This window comes from Peromyscus eremicus, chromosome 1 (genome assembly GCF_949786415.1).
Source record: "Peromyscus eremicus chromosome 1, PerEre_H2_v1, whole genome shotgun sequence".
Taxonomy (NCBI): domain Eukaryota; kingdom Metazoa; phylum Chordata; class Mammalia; order Rodentia; family Cricetidae; genus Peromyscus; species Peromyscus eremicus.
Genome location: NC_081416.1, coordinates 156,881,287 through 156,908,290, shown reverse-complemented (window position 1 = coordinate 156,908,290; position 27,004 = coordinate 156,881,287). Strand labels below are relative to the sequence as shown.

The 27,004-nt window shown below is 54.1% G+C and overlaps 3 protein-coding genes across 8 annotated transcripts; all 3 read right to left on the bottom strand.

Moving 5' to 3' along the window:
• Positions 1 to 1,375: 1,375 nt before the first annotated feature.
• Positions 1,376 to 11,461, bottom strand: Fxyd5 (FXYD domain containing ion transport regulator 5). Of its 3 annotated transcripts, XM_059276021.1 has the most exons (10): positions 11,017 to 11,452; positions 10,858 to 10,918; positions 9,632 to 9,700; positions 8,653 to 8,709; positions 7,433 to 7,564; positions 5,500 to 5,583; positions 4,463 to 4,492; positions 4,305 to 4,379; positions 1,610 to 1,655; positions 1,376 to 1,517 (listed from the first exon to the last, which is right to left on the bottom strand). In XM_059276021.1, exons 1-10 carry the CDS (start codon positions 11,107 to 11,109, stop codon positions 1,451 to 1,453), a joined length of 714 nt encoding a protein of 237 aa, XP_059132004.1. In that variant the 5' UTR covers positions 11,110 to 11,452; the 3' UTR covers positions 1,376 to 1,450. The 3 variants fall into 3 exon arrangements, with proteins under 3 accessions (XP_059132004.1, XP_059132018.1, XP_059132011.1); XM_059276035.1 differs by lacking the exon at positions 7,433 to 7,564 and having other exon boundaries at positions 11,017 to 11,461; XM_059276028.1 differs by having other exon boundaries at positions 1,400 to 1,655; positions 11,017 to 11,285.
• An 804-nt stretch (positions 11,462 to 12,265) lies between these two features.
• Positions 12,266 to 20,825, bottom strand: Fxyd7 (FXYD domain containing ion transport regulator 7). Of its 2 annotated transcripts, XM_059276304.1 has the most exons (6): positions 20,795 to 20,825; positions 16,743 to 16,772; positions 14,534 to 14,608; positions 14,262 to 14,304; positions 14,067 to 14,107; positions 12,266 to 12,321 (listed from the first exon to the last, which is right to left on the bottom strand). In XM_059276304.1, exons 1-6 carry the CDS (start codon positions 20,823 to 20,825, stop codon positions 12,299 to 12,301), a joined length of 243 nt encoding a protein of 80 aa, XP_059132287.1. In that variant the 3' UTR covers positions 12,266 to 12,298. The 2 variants fall into 2 exon arrangements, 1 of the variants encoding a protein (XP_059132287.1); XR_009382027.1 differs by lacking the exon at positions 20,795 to 20,825 and adding an exon at positions 20,427 to 20,706 and having other exon boundaries at positions 14,534 to 16,772.
• Positions 20,826 to 21,118: 293 nt separating this feature from the next.
• Positions 21,119 to 25,199, bottom strand: Fxyd1 (FXYD domain containing ion transport regulator 1). 3 transcript variants are annotated; one of them, XM_059276114.1, is made up of 9 exons: positions 25,088 to 25,182; positions 24,181 to 24,204; positions 23,793 to 23,857; positions 23,327 to 23,359; positions 22,860 to 22,934; positions 22,468 to 22,504; positions 21,577 to 21,626; positions 21,375 to 21,429; positions 21,119 to 21,254 (listed from the first exon to the last, which is right to left on the bottom strand). In XM_059276114.1, exons 1-8 carry the CDS (start codon positions 25,090 to 25,092, stop codon positions 21,407 to 21,409), a joined length of 312 nt encoding a protein of 103 aa, XP_059132097.1. In that variant the 5' UTR covers positions 25,093 to 25,182; the 3' UTR covers positions 21,119 to 21,254; positions 21,375 to 21,406. The 3 variants fall into 3 exon arrangements, with proteins under 3 accessions (XP_059132097.1, XP_059132104.1, XP_059132087.1); XM_059276121.1 differs by lacking the exon at positions 24,181 to 24,204 and having other exon boundaries at positions 25,088 to 25,199; XM_059276104.1 differs by lacking the exons at positions 24,181 to 24,204; positions 25,088 to 25,182 and adding an exon at positions 24,864 to 24,990.
• Between the last annotated feature and the right edge of the window lie 1,805 nt (positions 25,200 to 27,004).

The following is a 27,004-nucleotide window of genomic DNA, read 5'->3' as shown; positions in this document are numbered from 1 at the left end:
ATTCCTGGAACTCACTCTGTAGACCAGGCTGTCCTCCCACTCACAGAGATCTGCCTGTCTCTGCCTCCCTAGGGATTAAAGGCATGAGCCACCACACCCAGGCTCACATAGGTCCTCCTGTGAGCACACACTCCCCTACTGGGCCATCGACCCGGTGCAATTTGTTTATTATATGAAACATTCTGACATTCTCTTTCTTATATTTATTTAGTTTTGTTCATTTTCTTTTTTACTTGTTTTTGAGACAGGGTCTCACTATGAGGTTCTAGCTAGCCTAGAATTTGCTATGTAGAGCAGGCTGAAATTGAACTCACAGGGATTCTCCTGCCTCTGCCCCCTCACCACCTAGTTCTGGGATTACAGGTGTGCACCACTACACCCAACCTAGTTAGTTATTTTTAGGACAGGGATTCATGTAGCCCAGGCTAGACTTGAACTTGGGATATGCAGCCAAGGGCATTGAACTTCTGATCCCCCTGTCTCCGCCGTCTAAGTGCTGGGATTCCAGGCACACTCCACCATGACTGGTTTCACGTGGTGTTGGGGTTCAAATTGGAACTTCTGGACTGACTGGGCAAGCACTCAGCTCATTCACACACCCAGCCCAAGATTTTTCTCTTCTCGTGACTTCATTTCTTATTTTCACATGGCTCCGGGCCTGCTGGAATGATTTCATAAGCCCTAGCTCACTCTGACTGGAAGTTTCTGCAGCAGCGTTACGCAAACCCCTGCCTGGGATCTGGTGTCTTGACTGAGGTGTGACCCTGACCATAACCCTGGAGAAGCCACTTACCCCCCACCCCCCCACCCCCCCACAACACCCTGAGCCTGAAAGGGCTGGGCTGGCTAGATTTGGCTGAGCCCTGCCCATAAGGTAGAGTCCAAGGATCCCCAGGAAATGTCTGCCTGAGCCCGTCCCTCCTCTACTCTGCTCACTCCTGACCTGGGCTCAGAGCCCCCAGCCTGAGGTAGGAGACAAAGCTTGGGGGTACCGGCTGCATAGTCACACCTATGCATGAGGTATCCTGAGGGGCAGAGGGACTGGCTGTGGGAAGACAAGGGGGTGACTGTGCACAGGGGTCCCCACTTCATCCTTACTCATGCTCTGATACCCAGATATGCGGGTCCTAACCCACGTTCTGAAAGTGGGCTGGCCCTGGGTCCTTCCTCTCTTCCCTGCACACACATCTCCCTCCCCTTCTCGCTCACTTTATTTCTGTCCTTGACCCTGGAGTGTGTGGCACCCTGGCCTACTCCCAAGGGCTCCAAGGCCAGCCCTGACTCTACCACCCCCACCCCCCCACCCCCCCCACCCCCCCACCCCCATCACAGACTCACAGAAGACAGAGGCCATGGAAGAACGACCATAGGATTTATCTGAACAGATTAGATAAGGGGCAGGGCAGTGCCTGGGGAGCCAGGCACCCTCAGGGTGGGGAGGCCACCAGCCTTAGGCCAGGCTCCCTCCAGTGGCCTCTTCTTTCTGGGTTCCTTTTGTGTTGACCACTCTGTAGGCTCTTGGGGTAGAGGGAGGAGGCAGGGGATGGTGAGCCGCTGTGGTATGGAGACTCCAGCTGGGGTGCCCATCTGGGTGTCAGTCCCCACTCACCTGTGGCGATTCAGGCACATTTGGGACAACTGTCTACACTTCCCACCTAGCAGAAAAGGAAGCAGTTCTCCCATGAGTCAGAAACAGTATTGATTATCACATGCACACTGGGGACCAACAGGTAGGCCAATCCTGGCCCTCAGGAAGCTCCCAGTCCACTTCACAAACATGTAAAGGGCCAATGAGAGGGCTTAGCCAGTAAAGGTGCTTGCGGCTAAGCCAGACAACCTGAGTTCTGTTCCTGGAACCTATGTGGTAGAAAGAGGAAACAAGGGGCTGGAGAGATGGGTCAGCGGTTAAGAGCACTGACTGCTCTTCCAGAGGTCCTGAGTTCAATTCCCAGCAACCACATGGAGGCTCACAACTATCATAACTGTAGTCCCATGGGATCCGATGCCTTCTGGTGTGCAGATGTACACACAGACAAAAACCCATATACATAAAATAAATAAATCTTTGTGGTTTTTTGTTTGTTTTTAGACAGGTTTTCTCTGTGTAGCTCTGTAGACCAGGCTGGCCTGAACTCAGAGATCTGCCTGAGTCTGTCTCCTGAGTGCTGGGATTAAAGGCATGTGCTGACACCCAGCTAATCTCCATGAGAGAGACAGACAGAGAGACAGACAGACCGACCGAACCAACTCGTGAAAGTTGTCCTCTGATCTCTACATGTGTACTGTATGTACACACACACACACACACACACACACACACACACACACACACACGCTGAAATAAATAAGCACAGGTGGGGCAGAACAGTCTGTGCAAAGGCCCTGGGGTAGAAGGGCAGGGATGAGTTCCAAGGACAAGAGAGAGGCTGGAACCTGGATCAGAGTCACCAGGGTATGGGTAGAGATGTTAGGAAGCCCCAGGGAAGCGGGGCTATGGCAGCCCACCTGCCTCTCTGGCCTCGTGCCCTCCCCTGCCTGCCTGCGACACCCTAGCCTCTTCTCACTGTGTCCCATCAGTGCCCAGCTGTTCTGCCCCTGGACCTCTGCAGATGCTGCTCCCTTCAGCCGGGGAGTTTGTAGTCACCTGGCCCTTAGGACATTCTGATTTCACCCCCACCTCTTGCTTGACTAACAAGGACTCTCCTCTCTTCCATGCTCTGGAAGATTGTCAAGGCCTTGCGCTGAATCTCACGTGGTGTGGGTGTGGCCCTCTAAATGTCCATCTTAGAGCTGGGGCCTCAGTACCCGGCCTGGGGGCTTTTGGGGGCCAGGAAGTCATAGGTCCGCTCTCTGTTAACCCTCAGGAGGAGGAGCTGTCCTAGAAAGATTAGCCAGTCTCCTCCCTGCTCTCTCACGCCTGTCTTGCCTGTCTTGTCACATGACCTCTCCTGCTACACACCCTCCCCCACCAGAGGTGGATGTGGGGTGTGTTCATCTCTCTCCACTTCATTTTATTTGAAGACAGAGTTTTTTGTTGAACCTAACGCACACCGACTCAGCTACGCTGGTTGGCTCTCTCTCTTCAGCACGGGGTTGGGGGCGTCACAGACACATGCTGCCACCGAGGGTTGGGCATCTGAACTCAGGTCCACGTAAGCACCTTACCCACTGATAGCTCCTGAGTCCCGTGGATCCCTTCTTAAGCTACAAGCCAGAAGAGGCAGCACCTTACGTCGCTCCTTGCTGAGTATTTGATCACAACAACGAGAAAAGCAAGCAGCAGAGCCCCCATCAATGTCAGAGTGGGGATGTGGCTCAGGTGGTACAGTGCTGGCCCAGCTCGCACCAAGTGATGGGTTTGATTCCCAGTGCAGCATTAACCAAGTGTGCCTATAGTCTAAGCACTCGGGAGGTAGAGGCAGGGGGATCGGAAGTCCAAGGCTGAGGTGGTGGAGGTGGCTTAGTGATTGGTCACTTCCTACTTCTGGAGAGGATCACCCATACTCATCTAAGAAGGCTCCCATACATCTCCTGCAACTCCAGCTCAGGGGATCCAACACTGTCTTCATGTGCACACTCACATGTGCACACACCCACACAGATACACACCTATACACATAATTTAAAAATAAAAACAAATCTCTTTTTAAAAAAGATATTCAAGGCCATCTTTGGCTACATAGTTAAGTTCAAAGCCAGCCTGGGCTACACGAGACCTGTCTCAAAACAAACAAACAAAAACCCAAAACAAAACACCAAAAACTGCTGAGCGGTATGGCACACACCTATAATCTCAACCCTTAGGAGGCTGAGGTGGAAGGGTGGTGAGTTTGAGGCCAGCCTGGGCTACATAGTGAGACCCTGTCTCAAAAAGAAAACAACGAAATCTATTTTCTCATTTCACAAATGAAGCTGGCCCTTGGCTTGCAGTGAAGCAGAGTGTGGTGGACATATTAGCAGCCGTCTGAGCCTGTGTGTCCTCTGTCTGTGCCTGCTTGTCTCTCTCATCTGGGCACCACCACATGCACAAGCCCAGGAAGACAAAGATGATAAGGGGAAGCGGCGTGCTCCCTGGAACAGCGCCCCCTGCTGACTCAGCCCTGCTGCCACCAGAAGAACCTCCCAGCGGGACCCAGCCAGCTTCCACCAGGCAGGCTCGGAGCTGGGTCACGGCTTTTCTGTAGGAACCTGAGTTTGCACAGCTTTGCCCAAGGGGTTTCAAGACCCCGACCCTCAGTCACCAGGCGGCCCAGACCGCCCCACCCCGAGTCTCGGTGCCCTTTCTGCCCACGGCCCACTCTCACTGGTGAGGATGATGATGCCCATGATGAACAGCACGGCGGCCACCAGCAGCCCCCGTTTCCGGAGAGTGAAATCATCTGTGGAGACAGAAATGGAGGTGTCAGGGCAGGGGGTCTTTGTCCCACCTCCAGCGGTGGGGTGGTGGTGGGCGGTAACTTACCATAGTAGAAGGGGTCATTCTCATCCTTATCTAGAGAGGACAGATAAATGTGAGTCAGAGCTGGGCAGAGGTTTGCAGAGAGAATAAGTGCAGACTAGGGAGTGAGGACACCTGAGACCCGGCCTCCTAAGCCTTAGGACAAAAATGGAAGTCCTCACTGTGACATGCCATGTGGCTCCTCACTGGCCTTCCTGCTCCCAAGTCCCACCAGACATCCAGTCACCTTAGGTCCTTTGTATGAACAGCCTTTCCCTAGACACCCACAAGGCCCCTCTGGCACTTCCTTAACCAGAAAACCTTCCTTGGATCTGTGTATGAGACACTCCCTGATCATTCTCAAATCCCCAATTTCACGCTATTTTTCTTGATAACAAATTAAAAACTACCCGATACATAAGTACTCCAATTATATGCTATCTCCCCCCACTAACGCGTCAGCTTCAGAGGGTCTTTCTATATAGCCCAGGCTGTCATGGAACTTGCTATGTAATGGGGGGGTGGGGCTCAAACTTGCAGCCATCTTCCTTCCCTGCTTCCCAGGTGCAAAGATTACAGAAATGCATCACCATGCCCATCAACAGCCTAGATATTTGTCTGTCTTGTTCATGGCTGCAACGAACACACATGAATCTGTGATGAACACACAGATGAATGGGTGACCCGGCCATATGGCTTCTACGCCTTCAGTGGGGGTGGAGTAGGCAGGAAGTGGAGATCAGGAGGGGAAAAATGAAGAGGACTACATGGGCCCCAGCTGGTCCACAACTGACCTTAGGTGTGTGAGTGAGTCTACAGTGGCCAGAAGAGCCACACAGCTGAGCCCAGCCTGAATTTCAATTTGTAGAATTCAGAGTTCAGAAAGCAGCCACCTGGGCTTGTTCGGCCTTTACGCACGTGCTGCCGTCTGTCCAGTCAGACATCACAGCGTTCCTACCCTCTGCCAGCCTCCTCCTCCGTGGCATGAGCCCTGCAGACTTTCCCATTCCGAGCGGAAACTACTGGGCACCTGTTTCTAGTCAGGAAAAGGAGGTTCTAACCTCGTGCCTTGGGTAAGTGGTGCCGCATCCTGTCTTTGGTTGGTCTTGGAGTGCTGATCCCAGGGAGCGTCGTGGTACCTTCAGCTGAAAGGCAGAAAAAAGTGGAGGGCAGGAATGGCCACAGGCACAGACACAGAGATGTGGATTAACAACGGAATACATCTTTGCATCTGGGGACAGCGACCAGGCACCTCCCACTGACACTCTGGCAGCGGGCACCTGCCTGCACTCCCCCAGGCTGGCCCCTCTCCCGGAACTCTATTCATAACCCAAGCGCAGAAGCCAGGATTTCACGGACTTGGTTCCCACTGTCCTGGAGACACTTATTGAACATATTGTGAGCATCCCTTCTGCTTTGGGACCAAAAATAGCAGAGCATTCTCTTTTTACTTTTAATTTAATTAAAAAATTTGGAGGTGGGGTCTGTCATGTAACCCACACTGGCCTCACGCTCTCTCTTCTGCTTCTGCCTCCCGAGTTCTGGTATATGAGGATTAGGGGTCACCTGCTGCCTCAGTCTCAGCTCAGCCCCTTTCCTCACACCTGTTGATCTAGAGGAAACTACTTCCTTCCTGATTCTGGGCTGTGTGGACTTTTCCAGCCTCAAGGTGGGGAACATTGACCAGTCAGAACTGCCCACTTTTCAGGCTTCCATTGGGTCAGACAAGGACATGTGATTTCAACCGGACCAATGAGAGTCAATTTCATTTTGGGCAGGGCTTACGAGGGAAAGAGGACTGTGTCTCCCAGCTGCTCAAGTACGGGACATCCAAGAAGCAAAGAGAATGAAAACAGTAGAGGCAAGAGGGAGCAAGTCAGACACACTGACAGTTCCTACGTTCCTTGGTCCAGCTGTGCCCTGACACCTTATCTTCAGATTTTACAGCATTGAGCCAATACATCTTTTTGTTTTGTTTGGTTTGGTTTTTCGAGACAGGGTTTCTCTGTGTAGTTTTTGGTGCTTGTCCTGGATCTCGCTCTGTAGACCAGGCTGGCCTCGAACTCACAGAGCTCTGCCTGGCTCTGCCTCCCGAGCGCTAGGATTAAAGGTGTGTGCCAGCACCACCTGGCCCAATACATCTTTTTTAAAAGGTATATTTTGCAACTGAAAAGCCCCCGCTGTAACAGAAAAAGAAGACACAAAGGAAATCCACAATTCCATTTCTCAGCGCCCGCCAGCCCAGAGTAGGGAAAGGACAGGCAGTTGGCTCCTCTTTGCACCGGATAACATGCTAGAATGTTCCAGCATGGAGTTACTTGCTATGGAGTAGCTTCATCAAGGATCTGAGAAGGTCTTTCATAAAGAAGCATTGAACTTTAACTCAGAATCCTCCAAATAGCTTCACACACACACACACACACACACACACACACACACACAAACCACACTCATACACGCACACAGACACACACACACACACACACTACACCACGCCACACACTCACGCACGCACACAGACACACAGACACACTCACACATGCACTCTCTTGCTGTCTCTCACACACACAGACACACAGAGACAAACTTGCACACACACAGACACTCACACATCAACTCCATCACACAGACATATACATGCACTCTCTCGCTTGCTCGCTCGCTCTCACACAGAGACACTCACATACACACTCGCAGACACACACAGAGATACACACAAACACACTCACACGTGAACTCTATCACACAGAGACACACACACAGACACACTCATACACAGACAGACACAGACACATGCACGAACACACTCACACACACTCGCACACAAACACACACACACACACACACACACACACACACACACACACACACCCCGAGAGTTTATTAGCAGTTCCTCAGGCAGGTGCTTTGAGAAAAGCACTTGGGGAATGCTGACCCAGAACCGAGGCAATTAAACAAAATCTAGAGGGCTTCCGCTGTCAGCCAAGGCTCTACCTTCCTTACTGCTCCTGTGTGTCCCTGGATCTGTCCCTGGATCTGTCCCTGTCGCTGGATCCATGGTGTTCACTCCCATTTTTGTCAGTTGCTCCGTCTCGGTTTTGGCCGCTGTCTGGCTTTGTGTGGTTTCTGCTCCAGTCAGAAGAAAAGGAGGGAAGGGTGAGGGGTGAGGGGTGAGAGGTGAGGGGTGAGAGGTGAGGGGTGAGAGGTGAGGGGTGAGAGGTGGGGGGTGAGAGGTGAGGGGTGAGGGGTGAGAGGTGAGGTGAGAGGTGAGGGGTGAGAGGTCAGGGGTGAGAGGTGAGGGGTGAGGAGAGGTGAGAGGTGAGGGGTGAGAGGTGCTCGGCCACAGAACTGCCGGCAGCGTTCCCTCCACATGCTGGTACACACAGTCTAAAATATCAGGTGTCGCTTTGTTGGCATGGGGTGGGGACTCTTTGAACACCACAGGGGAATGAAATGTGTGTCTGTGGCCACCATCCAGACAACTTTTCTTTAAAAATAAAACAAAACATGGTCTCACCAAGTAGCCCAGGCCGACCTTAAGTTTTTCATCTTCTTGCCTCAGCTTCCTGTGTGCTGGCATAGAACAATTTATACTTAATTGGGGGGGGGGGTGTACTAGGGATTGAACTCAGAGCCTCATACATGATAGGCATTCTATCACTGAATCCCCAGCCCCTCACTGGGGGATTCTAGGCAGGGGCTCTACCACTGAGCCACACCCCAGCCCCTCACTGGGGATTCTAGGCAGGGGCTCTACCACTGAACCACATCTCCAGCGTCATTAATCATTAACTGAAGAAATGATAAGGGACACTCTAAATTATGCTATACTCGAAGAAAAAGTACAATAATTACTTGAAAAACAACTTTTAAGGAGATACAGACCTGAGCAGGCACTGGGAGTGTCTGTAAAGATCAACTTTTGAAAGTGGGTCAATTTTAAAAGATTATTATGTTTTTAAGTCAATGGAATTGGATACCAGATAGGCTCAGGCAGCTTGTAATGCCAACACTCCAGAGGCTGAGGCAGGAGGACTGCCCTTAGTTCAAGGCCACCCTGGGCTACAAAGCAGTAGTGTGTGGACAAAATAAACATAGAATGGGCTGGCAAGGGTCCAGAGCTATGGTGGGCTGAAGTGAGCAAGGAAACATCAGATGTCAGAGGAAGGGGTGTGTGTCTGGGCCCTCCCCCGACCCTGCCCCACCCCACTCACCATCAGCTCCCCAGTTTGGGATGGGAGTGGTAGGCTGGACTTCTGGGTTGGTTTTATCTGGAATTGGGGTAATAACAGGGTCAGAGAGAAGGGAGAAGGGAGCAGCAGCAGAGTTTCTGCAGGTGGAGACTGGAGAGTTTCCATAGCAACTCCATCTTCTTTTTTCACTGCCTGTCCATCTGCAAGAGCGGCAGGGGCAATCTCCGCTGTCTTTCCTTAAGAGCTGTCTACCTTCTCGGAGACAGGCTCTCTCATTGGCTTGGAACTCTCCAAGGAAGTCAAGCTGGCAAGCTCTAGGGATCCATCTGTCTCTGCCTCCCCACCTGGGGTTTGCGACCACGTGCCATTATGCCTGGCCTTTTATGTGACTTCTGGGGACTGAACTTGGGTCCTTAGGCTTGTGAGGCAAGTGCTTTACTGACTCCCTTCAACTCCATTTTGAGGTGATGAGAGAAATTCAGGCCCTTTGATAAGTCCTAAAACATGATGCCCGGGTCTCCCCTGCCTCCAGACCACTAGCAAGACTCAGAAGCCCTTCCTGAAAAGGATGTTTGACTCAGTTTCCCAAACCTTCCTGACCACAAACCAGTATTACTTGCTCTAATAAGAGCCCCTGGGCTGGGTACTCAGGAGGTGGATCGTGCTTGGAGCCTCCTCCCCCTCAGACATCAAACGGGACAGCTGATGGGTGGAAAAATTTAACTTCCCCAGCTTTAGATTCTTCTCGATGAGAAGCTGACTAGGGGTGAACCCAACACAGAGGACCCAGAAGCCAGATTTGGTGTTAGGTCCCTGACAGTCGCGTTGAAGCACCTAGATCAGGTCATGACTGAAGCTCCATCCTGTTTTGTTTTGTTTTTGTTTTTTTTTCAGTTACACAAATGTAAATTTCCCTCTTTGGTCCAAGCATGGTGGCATCATTACCCGCAGTGAGATTACCCGCAGTGAGAATTTTATAGACCTGCATCATTTTTCTTACCTGGGACATGAGTATTCACAGAAGTCTGGTCCTCCGCAAAACTGGATGTGGCCTTTTCTGGTGTCTGCCCTGGGGAACCAAGGCTGAGCAGTCAGAAGGAGCCTCGAACTCCCTTTGGTCCCACCATGCCAGACCTTTTGAAGTCTCCTGGCAGTCCTGAAGGTCCTGATCCCAGGGGAACCAGCTTTGGCTGGGTCACTCCATGGTCCTGAGAACACTTTAAGCCTAGCTACTGCTCCAGGACTTTGGCACACCCTTGCAGGACAGTCTCATTGAGAGTCCGGGTGCTAGGGTCAGCCAGGGCCATGGTTTCACATTCTGCTCCCGACCACTTTCTCCTTGCTGTGTGCCCTGAGACACTGATGCCCCCTCTCTGTGTCTCCTTTGCCCCATCAGAAAGGTGGGGGTGCCTCACTGCTCCCCGGGCTAAACCCTGTCTCCTCCCACTGGGGTGCCCAGCAGCCCCTCTCTGGCCTCCTGCAGCCAGAAGGGACCTGTGAGGAAACCCAGGTCAGGACAGACCCTCCGGGCTCAGAGCCCAGGGCGGCTGCACCTCACTCCAGGAAAAGCCAAAATTTTCATCTGGTCCCCAAGTTCCCCCGCCTCCAGTCCCACCACCGTCTTCCCCACCCAGCCCAGCCTTCCACTGTGTCTCAGATCCACACAGACCGCTCCTTCCTCTTCCTGTGTCCCCCACATTTACGCCCCACCCCCAGCATCAGTGTCCCGTCCATACAACGGGCAACTGAGCGCGAGCTGAAGCACAAGACGCACTAGCAAGTGCCCACCTGGCCTGTCCCTTTTGAGAAGTGCTTCCCAGGTGAGGGTGAGGGTCTCCTACTCTATACCCTATTCCCTCTTGGACCCGTTTGCCTGACTGTATTCTCAGAAAACCCAGCAGTTCTGCTTTGCTGGGAGCCTGGGGTTTCCTGGCTGCCGAGTAGAAAACTGACACCCATCTCCCAGCCAAGTCAAACTCAACAAGTCCTGGTGAAGGGGAGGGTGCTCAGCAGGGCAGGCTCCAGCCAGACCCTCTGGAAACAGCCACCCGAGGTCTGAAGTGTCCAAAGAGGGTGCAACCCAGAGCCTGCCTCGCCAGGCTTCGCCCCACTTCCTGGTGCCAGCTCACTGCAGGGAAGGGGCGTGAGATGGTACAGAGCATTCAATCTTCAGTCACTCGCCTAGCCGCCCACTGAGACGGGGTGGTGGTGGTGGGGTCTTCTTACCTCTGCTGGGCAGAATCAGGACGACAAAGACGAGGAGACACAGACAACTGGACGGTGACATCTATGGGGTGAGTGGAGGGAAAGGTGAGTGAGGCAAGAGCCCTCGGCAGCCCCACATCCTCCTGGAGCAGGCCCCTGGCTTCAAGGTTCCTCTGGTACCTGCCTCTGGGAAGGGATGCTTTTCAGAGGCCCGAGTCCCAAGCCACCATCCCCTTCTTCCATGAGCCGATCCCCAAAGAAAGCCAGAAGCATCAGCTAAGCCTGGCCTCCTGACAGCCCTGAGGCAGAGAGGCTGTTCCCTGCTCCTCCAGCCGGAGCTGACCCTCCTCGCTGGTGGTGGTTCCCTGGCAGAGGAAGCCAGGGGCCCGCGGTGTCTGCTCCCTCGGGGATGGAGCCCAGAGCAGTGGGGCCCGGAGGGGAAGAGGAAGGGTGACTAATGCCTCAGAGGAAAAAGTGAGCTGGTGTTCGGCTGCCCTGCAGGCACCACCGCACCCATGCTAGGAATATTTTAGAAGAACCAGTCTGCCCGGGATGGAGAGACTCCTCTCTGGGGAGACTGAGGCAGGAGGTGTGCCCACAGAGGAACCAAGGGTGAATGCCAGGTAGAGAGGCATCCAGGTCCCCGCCCGCCCCCCCAGCTGCTTCCCATCTGCATGCCGTGGCCCTCAGCAAGAGGGTAGAGCAAAAGAGGGACTTACGTCCGAGCCCAGGGTCTCTAGCCTGGAGTGTGAGAGTACCGCGTGGGAGCTGCCTCGGGGCGGAGGGTGTGGCCAGGGGCGCGGGCGCGGGCGGGCGGGGACCAGAGCGGCTCAGTCATTTCCTCTCTGGCTTCCAGGCCCCACCAGCAGGGGTGGGAGCAGGAGCGGTGGAGGGCATTGGGGGACTGAGGGCGGTGGCCTCCATTCGAGGGTCTGGGAGACACAAGGGTACCGAGAAAGGAAAGCCCCTTGGGTAGGTTTGAAGGGAAGGATGTGGTGAGGGAAGGAGAGGGAGGAAGGAACCCGCCGGCTACCTCAGCCTCCTACCCAGCCCTTGGGTGCCCACAGACGACAACACACAGACAGAACGGGAGGAAAAAAACGAATGCACATTTATTAAGCTCAAGACATGGACCCTGAGGGGACAGCCAGGAGGGTCCTGGAGAAGGTGACCAGGAGATGCAGGAGGGAGGGATACGAGGATCCCAGGGGACTGGGGACGGACTCCTGGATCCCAGGAGCTGGAGGCCTGAGTCTCTGGGTCTGGGGTGCAAGTGGGCTCTTTGGGGGATCGTCGTTGCCAAGGCCTGGGGAGGGACAGCGGGGTGCAGTGGCTCCGGCCTTGGGATGGGTGTGGCGGCTCATTGGGGGCACACTCCTCGGCGCCAGGCTGGGTCCCCACCGCCTTCACCCGGTCCTCGGGCTCCTGCGCCAGGGACAGCAGTGGAGATCTGTAGAGGGTCCTACACGCCGCCACCTCCAGGTGCTGGGAACAGAAGAGAACCCGCGTTAGTGACCCAAGTGAGGAAAAGAACCAGAGTCCAGGGATGGTCTCCTTCTGGCTAGCCTTGGGGAGTCCTCATGTCTTCCCCATCCCCTGATATCTGGTCACCATGAGGACATCTTCATTGCTGCTATCTGCTCCATCTTGGGCCATGGAGTAAAGGACACCTAAGGCTGACCTGAATGTTCCTGGGGGTTTAAAGTCTCCTTGGAAGAAAGAATCCCCACCTCATGCTACACCCCCAAGCTCCTTTTCTATATATGCTTTTGACAACCTGAACATCAGGCAGGCATCTTTCAGGCCTCCACTTCCCTTCCAGGACAGGCCACCTTTGTTCTCCTACCCCGACTAGGGCTGAGCTAAACACCTGCACCCACCCTACCCCAGCACCACAAAGACACCTCTGATGTTCTTAACTCTCGTTAAGAAGACATGAAACAAGACGTAATTTCTCACCCATCCTCCCCCACAGAACCTATGTCCTCAGAGTGCCATCCTTTGTCGTAAGATTTTAATGGGAAGCTAGCCTAGTGGCTCACACCTGTAAACACCCCAGCACTTGGGAGGCGGAGGCAGATGATGGCTGTGAGTTTGAGGTTGACACAGTGAGTTCTTTACAGAGTCCTGGACAGCCAGGACTAAAGAGAGACATGGTAAGAGGAAGACAGCCCCACCTCTGACAGGTTTTTACTCCCTGAAGTAAGTTCCTAGAAAGGAGGTAACTCTGCTAGTAAACACGCCCAAAGTCTCCCAAGTACAACCTCCTCACACCCTTCATCTTCCCCATCCCCACCCCCTCGCCTTCCAGCCTTCTTTGTCGTCTTCCTGTCCCCATGTGCTGCCCTCCATGCTCTCCCCTTCTCTCTTCTACACCAGCTTCCTCTTCCCCCACTTCCTTCCAGCTGGAATCATTTTTCTTTTTCTTCTTTTTGAGACACAGTCTCATGTAGCCCAGGCTGCTCTCTGACTCTCTCTATAGCTAGGAATGGCCTCAAACTCCTGATTCTCCTGCCTCCACCTCCAGAGTGCTGAGATTCTGAACAGGCACTGTGCCCAGTTTAGACAGTGCTTGGGATTCGACCCAGGGCCGCATGCATGGAGGCAAGCACCCCAGCCGCATGCCCCTGCAAACCTCAGCTTTTTGTTTGTTTGTGTGTTTGTTGTTGTTTTGTTTTGAGACAGGGTCTCACTATGCAGCCCTGGCTGGCCTGGAATTCACAGAGATGCACACACACACACACACACACACACACACACACACACACACTCACCCCGCTTGCTCCCCACCTCACTCCAACTCCCAAGTTCTGGGATTAAAGGCATACATTCTTGCCTTCCCTCCATCTTTAAATCTGTATTCTATGCTTCATCCGGTCGTCCTTATTCAGAAGCCCACCCTCTCTTCCCTCCCTCTCCTTTCTCTCTCCTGCCCTCCTCTTTCTTCCCTGTGGGCCTACTGGGAGGTAGAGGGGAAGCCTGTGGGGTTTCCCAGGTGCTAGCTGGCCCCTTCCATCCTCAGACTTCCCCAGCCACACCCCACCCACCAAGCTCTCTGACGCCTGCATTTCTTTGGGACCTCCTTGAGATATTGCCGGAATCCCCTCTCTGCAACTTCACCCCCTGAAGGAAGGACCCAGGATCAGCTGCAGCCTGGTGGGGCCCCAGGCTCCAGTCCCCCCACATAGCCCTCTAAGGATCCTGCTAGCAACCTCCAAAACCGTGCTCACCTGAGGAGGGCAGTTCCGACTTACAGGATTTGCATGTTGGGCTGTGGGGAGAGAGAGAGAGAGAGAGAGAGAGAGAGAGAGAGAGAGAGAGAGAGAGAGAGAGAGAGAGAGAGAGAGAGGAGGCAGCTTAACAGGGTGGCTAGGTTCCCTGGGCCCTACATTAGGTCTCCATCCCAGTTCCCCAGGCTGCCCCACCTCTCAGACCTGGAGTCCGCCTTCCTGCACTTCACCTTCTTGCCTGTTAGGAAAGAGATAGCAGGGAGCAATGCGAGTGGGTAGGAAGAGACAGGGCAGGGCAAGCAGAGGACCTTCACAGGTAAGGAGGGAGTGGGTGAGGCCTGCAGGGGACCCCTGAGGATTGACAATCGGGACCTTTGCAAGTGCGGACCGGGTAGGGGTGGGCAGGAGATCCTCTAAGGTGGGGACACTCTCAATTTGGGGACCCCACAAGTGGGGAGGGCACTTACTGAGGATGATGATGATCCCCAGCACGAACATGATACTGGCCAGGGTCATCCCCACAGTCTGTACGGTGGCATAGTCTGAGGGAGACAGCGGGACCTCAGGGCAGGGCGGCTCTCAGCCCAGCCCAAGCCTCAGGTCAGTGGCCCAACAGGACAAGAAATCTGCCAGCTGAGCCCCCAACTCCACCAGGGACTGGGGGAGGACCCAGATTGCCTGGGCCAGTCTGAGACCTCTGTGCCTCTCTACCCTCCACCCTCCTTCCCAATGCTGCCCTTCTGGATTCTCACACGAGACACTAAGCCCCATCAATCGCCCCTTCCTGGGTCCTCATCTTGGTTCTGTCCTCCATGATCAGGGCCTAGACTATCCCGGCAGATCTCTCTATGGTATTGCTGCCCTGCCCCCATTCTTCCTCCCACAGCCACAAGAACTCTATTACTCCCAGTCAGATCAGGGGCCTGCAGAGGCCTCCCAAATGGCCCCCACAGTATTCCAAGCAAAAACCAAGATAAATCAAGATTTGAACCTCAGAGTCGTGAAATGACTTCTGATTATTTCAGTGCATGAGCCCATTAGCCCTGGTCATAATCCGTGGAGATGCTGAGTACTGTTTGTTATTGAGACAGACAGCAGCCTCACCTGACTGACAGAGTCCATCTAGCACTGATACAATGAATGAGAGTTCTTCAGTGGATGACCTAGTCCTGATCTTACTAAGGCTTCACACACCCTTCTCTTCTCACCAGTCCTCTGCATAGCTATACAAACCCCCTGATCCTAAAGCATGCCAGCCACCCTGCCTCAGGACCTTTGCACGAGCCACTTCCTCTGCCTGAAGGCTCCATGCACTTGACTTCCTCACCAACCTGTGAGTTTAACTGAAATGCTCCATGTAAAAGTCTCATGGCCCCAGCTCTCTCTAGCCCCATTCCCTTTCTTATTTTTTTTTTCATAAGAACATATTGCTTTGAGACTGGGTCTTACTACATAGTGCAGACTGATCTCAAACTCACAATCCCACTGCCTCAGCCTCTTGAATGCTGGGAAGAGTTATTCTTGTTTGCTGTACATGTGTGATGAATAGGAGGAGAGTATGAGGCCTGTCAGGACAGAAAGGCTGGTCTAGAAACCTCCCCATGATGTCTCTAGAGCCAGGTGTGGGGCCTAGCATCCAGCACACACAGGCGTCACAGGGAGGGGACCGTGGAGCGCCTACTGTGTACAGCCTGCATCTGCCCTTCAGCAGCTAGCTCTGATGCTGTGATCAAGCATTCATCAACAAACAAAAAATGCTAACAAAAACAAAACCACACACACAAATCCCCAAGTCACGGCAGGGTGTGGTGTGGCTGCTTTGGCTGGGGACTCAGGGACAGCCTCCTAGCAAATCAGTCAATATCTGATCCGAGGCCAGCAAGGAGAGGAGCCTTAGCTCACTGTGTGGAGAGCTGGGGGTGAGGAATCATGTTTCTGGTAGAAGGAAGAGTAAGTCCAAAGGCCCTGAGGTAGTAAGGACCTTGGCCTATGAGAGGGTCTGTATTCATGAGTAAGGACAGAAAATGGGGGGAATTCAGGCTAGCTTCCAGTCTGCCAGACCCAAGGCTTCCGTGTCTTAGGCATGAGAGAAAGGCATCATTACAGAAACTCTTTCCGTAGTCCTCATAGGTGGGAACCATTACTATACCTTATTTATAGGAGGGCCCAGAGAGGTAAAGTTGTTTGCCCTAGGCCACACAGCTAGGAAGTGGATAAATTAAGATTCAAATCTCAGAGTCGTTTTATGACTCTTCCCAAGCTGCTGCTTTGATTAATTCAGTGTATGAGCCATAGTCCTGGTCAGAATCCTTGGAGGCGTTGAGTATTAGTTGCTATTGAGGCAGGCAGCAGCCTCCTCTGACTGATGTAGTTTGTCTAGCACTGATATAATGAATGCATTTTTCCTTCCCAGTCTCTTCCTAGTCTCCAAAGAGGGAGCCTAAGGCTGGTGCTTGCCAACCCCAGTTAATCTCTACCCTGAACCCAAGAGAAAACAGGCTTTACAAGGCTCACAGCCTCCATCAGGGGCTGGAGGGGGTAGGAGACCACCTCCCTCCCCCAATCAGGCTGTACCTTCCACATACCCCTTTGGTGAGCCAGTGTCCTGTAGTCCCAGCTGAAACTACCCTTCCATTCCAGCCCTAGGGCATCCCCAGCACAAGATCCAACACTCACCATAGAAAAACGGGTCTGTTTCTTCGGGAACTGTGGAAAAGAAGACAGAGAAGAGGGGAAAACATGTTTCAATACTGGCTTTCTGGATATGTTCGAGAACCAAGATGGACCAAGCGCTTCTCTGTATGGTGGATGATACTGCCTCTCGGTAGAGCACATAGGATGCCCTCCAGACCCATCCACCCATCAGTTAGTGCCACGTCCTGTCTAGTGCACCACCCACCCAATTGTACATGGCAGCCCTGGTCCTAGACCCCTCGGAGTCATTCTGTGAAACACACATGTTGTACATACACACACTGGACCCATCAGAGCCCAGTCTCACAAGAGGACCACCAGATGGACGCATTGGCTTCCCCTAAAGACTCTCTCAACCCTCCCAGTCATCCAAGGGCCCCTGAGGTCACAAGGCTGCCCCATGCAGAGCTCTCCCATCTGCTTAGGCTGTCACCAAATCCAGTATGGGCAACCTGTGCTGACTTATATTCTCTATCATCTAAGACACCAGCAGTTTGGAGAGTTGGGATCAATCTTGTGGTAACTCTGTGCTCCTTTGTAAATGAATCTTCTCCATCAAGTGAAATGTAAGGCCCTTAGGTTTCTGAGGTTGGGTTCCTCCAACCTCAGAAAATGCGTGTGTGTGTGTGTGTGTGTGTGTGTGTGTGTGTGTGTGTGTGGCCTTTTCCTATTTCTCACCTTTGTCCTAAACCCCTTTTAGCAGGCTAGGAGAGGTAGGTATGGTGGCCCACATCTATACCCCAGCACTTGTAAGAATGAGACAGGATAAAGACATCAAGGACAGCCTGGGCTACAAAGAGACCCTACCAGGTAGAGGGGGAGCTCAGAACATCCTTCCAGCATAAGATGTGCACCCTGGCCAATCATGGTAGCACATGCCTTTAATCCCAGTACTAAGGAGGCAGAGGAAGGTGGATCTCTGAAAGTTTGAGGCCAGTTAGTTCCATACTATCTGAGGCTACATAGTGAGACCTTGTCTTTAAAAATTAAATTAAAAGGTGTCCACCCTGTAGCCGGATGGTGGTGGCTCACGCCTTTAATCCTAGCACTGGGGAGGCAGAGGCAGGCGGATCTCTGTGAGTTTGAGGACAGCCTGGGCTACAGAGTGAGTTCCAGGAAAGGCACAAAGCTACACAGAGAAACCCTGTCTCAAAACAAACAAACAAACAAACAAACAAACGAAAAGATGTCCACCCTGAGACTGTCAACTCCTCCCTGCAGCTCTCACCACACTCTGCCCGGTCTACAACAGAATTCTGCAGCTTGTGCCACTAGAAAGGGGGGTGGGTGATGGCACTGGTGCTCCCCTTTTCTGGGTTCTCTGGGACCCATGAATGCTCAAGATGGTGAGTGCTTTAGTCGTCTTTGGGGTGTGGAGACCTCCTGCCTCCATCCACACATCCCTAAGTTAGCAGTGCATCCTAGTGGCCTTCCTCCACTGAGACTTTTGGTACTATTTGCTACCAATACTACTTGGAGCCCGAACTGACTGATACAGCTGGCTATGAGGCGTGACCATTAAAAGCTCTGGTTTATTTGGTGTGTCCTTCCCAGGTCTCTGTCCAGGCTCTAAAGAAATCCTGGTTTTGGTGCTGATGTGTCTTTAACATTTGTCAACTGAATTGTTGTTTGGGGAATGTGACTTAGGTTTGCTTTTTTTTTTTTTTCCAGAGGATCTCACTATGTAGTCCAGGCTGCTCTTAAGCTCACATTCCTCCTGTCCCCGCCTCCAGAGTGCTGGCATTACCAGCATGTACCACGCACCTGCCTCCTGACTTTTAGGGCAAGAGAGGGAAAAAATAAATACGAATTTTCCATTTGTGGTGGTGATAAAAAAAAAAAAATAAAGCCCAGTAATGTTTTTTAAAGAAGTTAATCCTCAGGAGAAAAAAAAAAATCTTAAATAAACAGCAGTAAAAGGAACGTTCCAATACGGCAAACTCAGACGCATACAGCCTGGACCCTGTGTCTGAGAGCCATCTGGGCTGCATTTTAGCCTCATCACCAGAGGGTGGGCAAATTGGTCTCTGAAGCTCAGTCTGGTTCTCAAGAAGTTTTCTGGAATGAATGAATGAACGAATGAATGAATGAATGAATGAGAGGGTCTCCAAGGCTGCGGGTGATTGCATCAAAGACGGAGGTATTGGTCTATCTCTCAGTCTCCTGGTTTCCCATACATCCCTTCTCCAGATGGCTGCCTGTCCCAGCATCTTCCTGGGCTCCTCCAAAGATTCCCTGCGGGTCCCTGACCACCGCAGTCCCAGTCTTCAGGGTGTGGCTGGGTTAAGGGTGGAGCCAGGAGGCAAGAGAAGCAATGTACACCACTCTTGGCCAGTTGCCAGGGAGAGATCAAGAAGGAGGTGGTTGCTATGGTAACCAGGGCATCTTGCGAGGTGATTGGGGTCCTGGCACTCCAAGCTGGGTGGGGTCCTGTGTAAGGTTTGGGGGATGGGCCAGTCTTACCTCCCCTCTTTGCCCCTGCAGACACGGCTTCTGGCCAAGCTGTCTTTGCTCCCAAAAATAGGGTCCTAGATCCAGGTATGCTCACATCCCCGTTCTGCTCACCCCTGATTCTCCCTCTTATTCTCTGACAAGAACCGCATCTCCCTTCTCTCCCTCAACAATTCATTAATTTGTTTCCATAAGCTGCCTGGGAAGAATGTACCGGAGCTTTTCCTCCCCCGGGGTTTCCCAAGTCCTGCGGTCCCCTGTCAGGCTGTGACAGGGAGAAGGGGATTGGCGAGGCATCTGCCCTCCCATCTCCACCCGTCTGCTGCCATCGATCCTGCTAACCGCCACCTCTGCGAAAAAGAAGCCCTGGGCTCCCGCCAGACCTGCTGGTTCAGCCCTGCCCCCTCTCCCTGGGGTGGCTCCTAGCCTCTGCAGCCCCTCACCCCCGCCCTGCCTGGGATTCTGCAGCTAGGGCTCTGCACAGCAGCCTCCCCCCCGCCCCCCGCGCGCGTTTGCTGGGGAAGAGGAAAGGGAAGGTGCCGTGAGAATGGAATTGGGGTTCCCTCCACCGCTAGGGGCTCCGCAGCACCCCAAGTCCTCTGCGTTGCCCGCACTCCTGTTTAAGCATCCTACCCCTAGCTCCTCTGCAGAGGACCGGGCAACAGAGAGGGAGATCAGGAAGCCAGGGAGCCAGAGAGTGTTTAAGAGGGTGCACCAGATCTGGGTTAATGGGTGCTAAGTGTAAACCTAGTGCGGCTGGATACAGGGAGACGAGATGTGTCTCCGAGATGAAACCATAAGTACATGTGGGCTGGGAAGGGGTCCCCGACATTCCATTCCCACCATGCGGGTTCACCGCAGTGCTGCAGCCCCACCCGTTCCCCCTCCCCCGTTCCCCCCCCCTCCGTACTTGTCTATGTCCCTCAATCTCAGGGTCTCTACGTCTGAAAACCTCTCTCTCTCTCTCTCTCTCTCTCTCTCTCTCTCTCTCCATCTCTGAGAGACTGTCACCTGGGTTTTCGTGCCTCTGGCTCTCCTGTTTCCCTTGGTCTCTGTCTCTTTCAGGTTTTCTTAGCCCATCTCTTGTCACACCACCACCTCCCTCTTCTCCCTTCAACAGTCCCTCTGGTCCTTTAGCATCTGCCTGTCGGAGTTCAGTAAATATCCACACTACACAAGGCAGTCTTAGGATAACGACCCCTTTAACTGGCCCACCTCAGGGTGCTGAAGTCTTCCAGAACCTCAGTGGCTGCAGATCCATCAGCTCCCACCCTTAAACCCCCATCTCTTCCCGTTAGCTTCCACCACTGTGCTGGACCAGCCACCCGGTTGCCATAGCAACCTGTCCGCGCATCCTTTCTCTTGGGACTGTCACTCTCTAATCATAGGTCCTGTACAGGGTGCCCAAGAAACCCCAAGGGGTGTCAAGGAATGTGCTCCTGGGCTTCCACCCACGATAGGGGCAGATATTTCCCCTCCCTCTTCCTTTCAGTACAGGATCCTCCCCACATCCTGTCCCCTAAGCTCTTAGATCCAGGATCCCCCACCTCCATGCTAGCACCCATTCCCCAGGCGACGCTCACCGTTTGTGGGGCTCTGAGTTGGGGTAGCCATGCTGAGCCCGAGCAGGGGGCTGTTGAATGCTGAGGCAGCGAAGGCGCGGCTGCAGCAGCTGGAAGCAGGACAGACTGATGTGGGGGGGTAAAGTGGGGGAGCCCTGGTAGGGCGGGGGGCCTGTAGCCAATGGGGGCCCGGAGAGCCCGCCCCCGTCCAGGCCATCCCCCCGCCCCCGCCCCCGCCCACTGCTGACGTCCCCGCCCCTTCCCCAAGGGTGGGGGCGCCCCCTGCCGGGGCCAAGGGGGCTTCCAGGTTTTCGCGCAAGAGGCACTGAGATCAACCAAGCGCTATCAGGAGGGAAAACCGAGTTTTATTGGAGGTCTTAGCAGTAAGGGGTGTCCGAGAGGCAGGGCTGAGGCAAGGGACGCTGGAGGTGGCCACAGGCGAGCAGCTGGGTGGGGGGAGGCGTCAGATGTCCAAGGGGTCCTGTGGGGAGTGAAGGGAGTGAACGGCAAGCAGAGACCCCCAAGCTCTCCTCGCCACGCTCCCACCCTGGCACTGTGCCCCTCTGCCTCCCTCCCAACTTCAGCCCATCGGCTGCAGGACCTGGCTGAGTTTCCTGGAGACAGGTGGAAGGTCTACCGCCTGCGGGTGGACAGACCTGGGGGGGGACACAGAGAGTTCAGCGGGGGCGGGGGGAATCTGCAACCCGGGTAACTCCCCGCCAAACCCATCGTGCTGTGCGCCCAGGAAGAGGGGTTCTTGGAAACAGCTGCCCCACAAACCCCTGCTGTGTCCACGAACTTACGGCGGATGGAGCTGCGGAAAGTTCCCTCCTCTTCGTCGGGTTCCCCAGTTCTGAGAAGGGACAAACAGAGGAATTCGGATGGACCAGGATGGGCAGCCGCTTCCGAGAAGCCCCAAGTGCAGGCCTTATTTCCCGAACCGCAACGGGGACTTGGATACGGGAAAGGTCCATCCAAGAAGCATCCTGTTTCTGTTCTGGGGTGCGGCAGGAGCAGCTCCCAGCCGGTCATAGTGAAGGCCTCCGGGATGTTGGGAAAGGGACTTGACATTGTTGGGGAGAGGGACAGTCACAGGGTCTTGGGAGACGGCCCTGATGGGACTTGGGTCCAGTGAGTGAGCCTAAGTCACTTCACCTCCCCGTGCCACCGTTTCCTCATTTGCAAAACGGAATTGATGGCACCCAGGTGGGGTGAGGGGTACAGAACAGGGAAGGAAAGGCGCCTGGCGCGTGGTGCGCACTCATGCACGCTAGAGGGTCGGTGTGGAGGCATCTGTGATCGTCTCAGCACGCAGAAGGCATGCCTACGTTGCCTGCGCTTGAAAGGTTTATTTCGAGAGGGATCCTGCGCGAGGATGGGGACTGGAGCTAAACTGGGCCGCCCTGTGAGGTGATCTCATTTCAGCACTGCTGCTCCTGCCCAGCTTTGCCTCACTATGCTTGAGTTTCCATCTGCGGGGCTGGTGGGAGCCCAGCGCCCCCACTGGCTGGGAGCTGGGCCAGGCAAAGCGGGAGATTGACCATCGCTCGCTTGGGGACCAGGAACTTGGCTTGGCTTTGGCACATGCTCAGCGCTTAATACGTGTTCGACTGCAGGATGGGTGCGCTTGCCGCCTCTCCCCAACTGCCTCTCCACTGCGGGAGGAGCGAGGGAGGCCCAGAGGGAGCACTCACCTCTGCTGTTGGTTGAATTTGCACCGGCATCTCTTGCCTGTGGAGTGGGAGGGTATAGGCTGAGCTTTCCTCATACTGCCTCATCCGCAGGCTCTCCTCCAAACTGGGGAGGCCGCGGGGGTGGGGCGTGGGGCGGGGCTGGAGGAAGGGTAGGGTGTGGGGGCGTGGTTGAATGGGGGTGTGGCCTCGAGGAATCGGGTGGGGAGTGGGGCGCGGTTTAAAGTGGGTGTGGTCTTGTGGGGCGAGGCTGGAGTCAGGGTGTGATGTGAGAGATGTGGTTGGAGGCTGAGCCTGTGCTGGGCGTGGGTGGGGCAAGCTGTGTAGGTTGTTGGGAGCTGACTTGGGCAGGGAAGGCTGGAGGCGGGGCCGAGAAGGCAGGTGCAGACACTCACTAAGGATGATAAGGATGCCCAGGATGAAGAGGATCCCAGCGATGGTGAGGCCGCCGATCCTCAGGGTGTGGTAATCTGTGGGCAGCCCAGAGGAGAGTGAGTGCAGGGAAGGGGGGTCCCATGGGTAAGAGTATGCAGGGCAAAGGGGAAGAGAGGAGGAGAGGAGAAGCGGGGAGGGGAGAGCAGATGTGTGAGAGGAGAGGGCAGGGCAGAGGAAAGAGGGAAGGAGGAGGGTGGTGGAAAGAAAGGTTGGAGAGGAGGGCGCCACCGAAAGTGGGGGCAGTAGGGGATGGGTGAGACAGGGGGATCAAATAGACAGGCAAAGGAGTCTAAGACAAGGAGAGCAGGAGAGAATGGAGAGAGAGAGAGAGAGAGAGAGAGAGAGAGAGAGAGAGAGAGAGAGAGAGAGAGAGAGAGAATGGAAACACACAGTCCTTCTCTCCAAACCCCATAGCAGTTCCCCTCACCGTAGGTGAATGGATCAGGTTCCTGTGGACCTTCTAGAAAGAAAAATAAAAATGAACATTTGAGTATCTCTTGGGGTCTGCGACAGTTAGAACCATAAGAGGACCCTTTGGGGGCTCTACCTACCTTCTCGCACTGGGAGTTTGGGTGCTACAGGACCATAGACAGGCTGCCAGACTATTCTGTGTTCTAGCAACCTCCTGTGGTGACCCAGTGTCCTGATATCTTACAGGTTGGTCATGTTTCCATCAACCAGGGGCCCAGCTTCTATCCACTCCCACTTGTGCCTAACTCGGGCATCTTCCTCTCTCCCCAATGCCAGCCATGGCCAGAGCCTGTGTGGCGATGCCTGATTCCCTCTTACGTGCATTCCTTTAGTTTGGTTTCTCCCACTTAGTTTTCTCGGGGGCCTTCTCCTACCTCTGGCACCCACGGGGCTGAGATAGAAGGCATCTCCTTTGGACTCACCTGCACTGGCCGTGGTGAGGAAACACACGCAGAGAGCCAGGATGTGGCCGGGAGATGCCATTGCCCTAAGGAGTCAGCCAGGGTCAAGAAATGTCCTCTCCCCTGCTCTCCTCCCCTCCTAGAAAGGGCCTGAACCCACGGGGTTAAGTCAAGGACAGCCTAAGGACTTAAGGAAGGAGTGTCAGCCATTCAACTTAGTTGCCTGAGAAACAGGGGATCCCCTGCTTCCCAGGAACCACGTCCCCAAAACAACTCCATAACGGGGATCAGGAGACTCCGCAGCATACACTAGAGCAAGGCAGGGTAGGGGAGACACACATACAGGCCTGGGGGGGCCTCCCACGGGCCACCCCCTACCAACATCTGGTCCCCGAGTCCCGAAACTTACCCTTGTAAGGGAAGCAAGCTGCCTCTGGACACAGGTGGAAATACTGAGACAGACAGAAGGACACGCCCAGCCCCACCTGCCCCGACACACCTCAACCAGTGGTCTCTCTGTACCCAGACAGTGCCGGCTCTCCTGCCCTCGGCTGCCTGCCCGCTCTCTCCCTGACCCTGGGTATAAATATCTCCCACTTCACCCTGGAGGAATTCGCTGCACACAGGCCACCATGGCAACAGCCCCCCCCCTCCCAACGACTCGGGGGGTCCTGTACAACACTACTGGGGTGAGGCTCAGCCAGGAGCCACATCCCCACAGGCTACCCTGTATCCTTTCCTGGAAGCTGAGAGAAAAGGGGAAACACCCCTCTCTTTGCCCTCCCCCGGGTGACATCTTTCATAACAAGACAACATTAGACAAGCAAATGACAAGAGGCCCGTGCTGGTGGGCCTGAGAGAAGTCAGTTGTTTGGTTCAGGGACACACGTATGAGCACAGACACACATATACGTGGATACACACACACACACACACACACACACACACACACACACACACACACCGGCTGTGGCTAGAATGGGGACAGACAACACCCTCTTCCCAAACTGCTGATTAGAGGAACATAGGGTGTGGACATAAGCACATACTCCTCCGGGCCTTCTGTACCCCCAAACAGTGACAGAAACAGACCTGTACAAATGAGTACACAAGCCTCCCCCAGCCAGGGGTCTCATGCAGCAGCCACTGAAACAGGGCGGAGTCACTGCTCTGCCCTGTACAAATGGTCCCCACACTCTCCTCCCTCTTGGGTCAGGCCTGCCTGAGAAGCCACAGGCTGGCCACTCTTGTTCCCAAAATAGGCCTCCCAGCTAGGGGAGCAGAGAGGCCTGGAGGGAGGGCTGGGGGACGCTCACCCCATTCACGCTGTCCCTGCTGACAGAAGACCCCCAAATGTCCAGCTGTGCACCCTGGGAGCTAAGCACTTTGGACCCCCTGGCCCAGAACTGGACGCTCCACCCCCGCAGGCTCCCCTCCTGGCCCCACCCCACTCTTGCCCTCCCCAATGAGCAACTGAAACTAGAGCCCAGGCTGGAGGGGGGCCAGGGGGCGGCCCCCAGCCCAGGCCGCCCTGGCCGCTAGATTAACTCTCTCAGCACAGCCCCAGGAGCAGCATGTGGACTGGCCTGTGAGGTGACACAGGCGTGTGTGTGTGTGTGTGTGTGTGTGTGTGTGTGCGTGTGTGTGTGTGTGCGTGTGTGTGCGCGTGTCTGTGTGTACATGCACACACACACGTGTGCGTGAACACAAGCCTGCTTCGAGTCCAGGGTCAGAGAATGTTTTCTGCTAGGATTCCTGGGAATTGGCCCAGCTGGGGCCTAAGGTCACACAGCCTAAGTGCTTACGAGGTCACTGACCTCTGACCTAGTGTTCTGCCAGCCTTTGGTAACTAGTTTTTTATTTTAAATGCGTGGTGCTTTGATTTTTGCATGGATGTTGTGTGTTGCTGACTCAGATTCACCAGGAGTAACACACACACACACACACACACACACACACACACACACTCAGGCATCTGTGCAGATATACAGTCAGGATATAACCACTGAATGGGTCTCAGGAAGCAGAGGCAGGAGGATTGGGAGCTCAAGGTCAGCCTGACCTGCAGAGTGAGCTACATAGAGAGTGAGACACACATCCCTTCTCATAAAAAAGACATTGCTGTGCCTGTGTGCTCTTACACACGTTACACACTATCACACACAGCCCATAGGAACACATTCAAAGACAGACCCACGCCCAGTACTCCCTCCCATTCCCACACCACAAGGAGGGCAGACATGGGTTCAAGACTCCTTGTGTGACCTTGGGCAGCTCTTGAGACCTCACTGTCCCTCGACTGTCCCGGGCTACATAAGGGAGAAACCACTAATGCTCTATCTGCAACTCCTGGCCAGGCTCCGAGGTCCACAAACTTAGTATTTTCTTGTCACCTCCGTTTTAGAGACTGGTAAACTGAGGTCTAGATCACTGATTTTCCTCAAGTCTCCCTGCCGGCTGAGGGTAGAAATGTCCCCTGCCAACAGCAACCCAGACACTGTGCTCTACAGACAGGAGTTTAGCCCTGTCACAGACACAAGCTTAGCCTCAGATATCCCTGTGGCCCCAGAGCCTTCTACCCATGCTGTCCCAGCATCCCCGTTGAAGATAACCTTGGTGTTTACACAGCACCAGGAATGGAGGGGGCTGCCGCCAGCCTGTCCAGCCTGTCCAGCTTCTTTGCCTACAGAATGGCTCTGAAGTGCTCACTGCCCCAGAGTGGAACAGCTCAGTCCTTTCTCTTTGTGTGATGCTAGGCTGGTGACAGTCTGTTTGGGACTCAATTGTCCCTTCTGTAAAATGGAAAGAATAGCAGTGTTCCCCCAACAAAGGGAGGTGGTGTGGTTATCTAGAACAACCCACGCAAAGCAGTGAAAACTGGTGCATTTCCTGCAAGGCTGGTTGCACAGTAAATGTTTGTGTTTGCAAAGTTATGCCCTGCATCACTGTATAAGCCGTCTGTCTCCTGATGAACGGGAGTGAGCACCTTCTGGAATGCTCCGGGCCTGTCGCTGGCCCCTGTGCGTCCTTAGCAGGAAGCTTTTTAATTGTTCTCTGTTTGTTTGTGTTTGTTTGTTTTCACAGGCTCTTATTCTGCACCCTCAAGCTGGCCTCAAATTCACTATGGAGCCTAGACTAGTCTCCAACCGTCGATCCTCCTGCCTCCACCTTCTGAGTTTGGGAATTACAAGTGTTATCACCTCTCTGAACCTTTATCAGAGTATTCCTATGTA

What these genes read in the sequence shown, in the direction of transcription:
- Fxyd5 (XM_059276021.1), bottom strand. Translation starts at nt 11,109, where the DNA reads ATGCTTCTGGCTTTCTTTGGGGATCGGCTCATGGAAGAAGGGGATGGT. An exon ending in ACACAGGAGCAGTAAGGAAG is followed by an intron (nt 5,584 to 7,432) that starts GTAGAGCCTTGG and finishes TCTGCCTTTCAG; the next exon opens with CTGAAGGTACCACGACGCTC. An exon ending in GAATGACCCCTTCTACTATG is followed by an intron (nt 4,380 to 4,462) that starts GTAAGTTACCGC and finishes CTGTCTCCACAG; the next exon opens with ATGATTTCACTCTCCGGAAA.
- Fxyd7 (XM_059276304.1), bottom strand. Translation starts at nt 20,825, where the DNA reads ATGGCTACCCCAACTCAGAGCCCCACAAACG. An exon ending in GGGGATCATCATCATCCTCA is followed by an intron (nt 14,305 to 14,533) that starts GTAAGTGCCCTC and finishes CTTTCCTAACAG; the next exon opens with GCAAGAAGGTGAAGTGCAGG. An exon ending in GCGGACTCCAGGTCTGAGAG is followed by an intron (nt 14,108 to 14,261) that starts GTGGGGCAGCCT and finishes CTCTCCCCACAG; the next exon opens with CCCAACATGCAAATCCTGTA.
- Fxyd1 (XM_059276104.1), bottom strand. Translation starts at nt 24,907, where the DNA reads ATGAGACCCCTGGCTGGGGGAGGCTTGTGTACTCATTTGTACAG. An exon ending in AAATTCAACCAACAGCAGAG is followed by an intron (nt 21,627 to 22,467) that starts GTGAGTGCTCCC and finishes GTCCCTTCTCAG; the next exon opens with AACTGGGGAACCCGACGAAG. An exon ending in TTTCCGCAGCTCCATCCGCC is followed by an intron (nt 21,430 to 21,576) that starts GTAAGTTCGTGG and finishes GTCCCCCCCCAG; the next exon opens with GTCTGTCCACCCGCAGGCGG.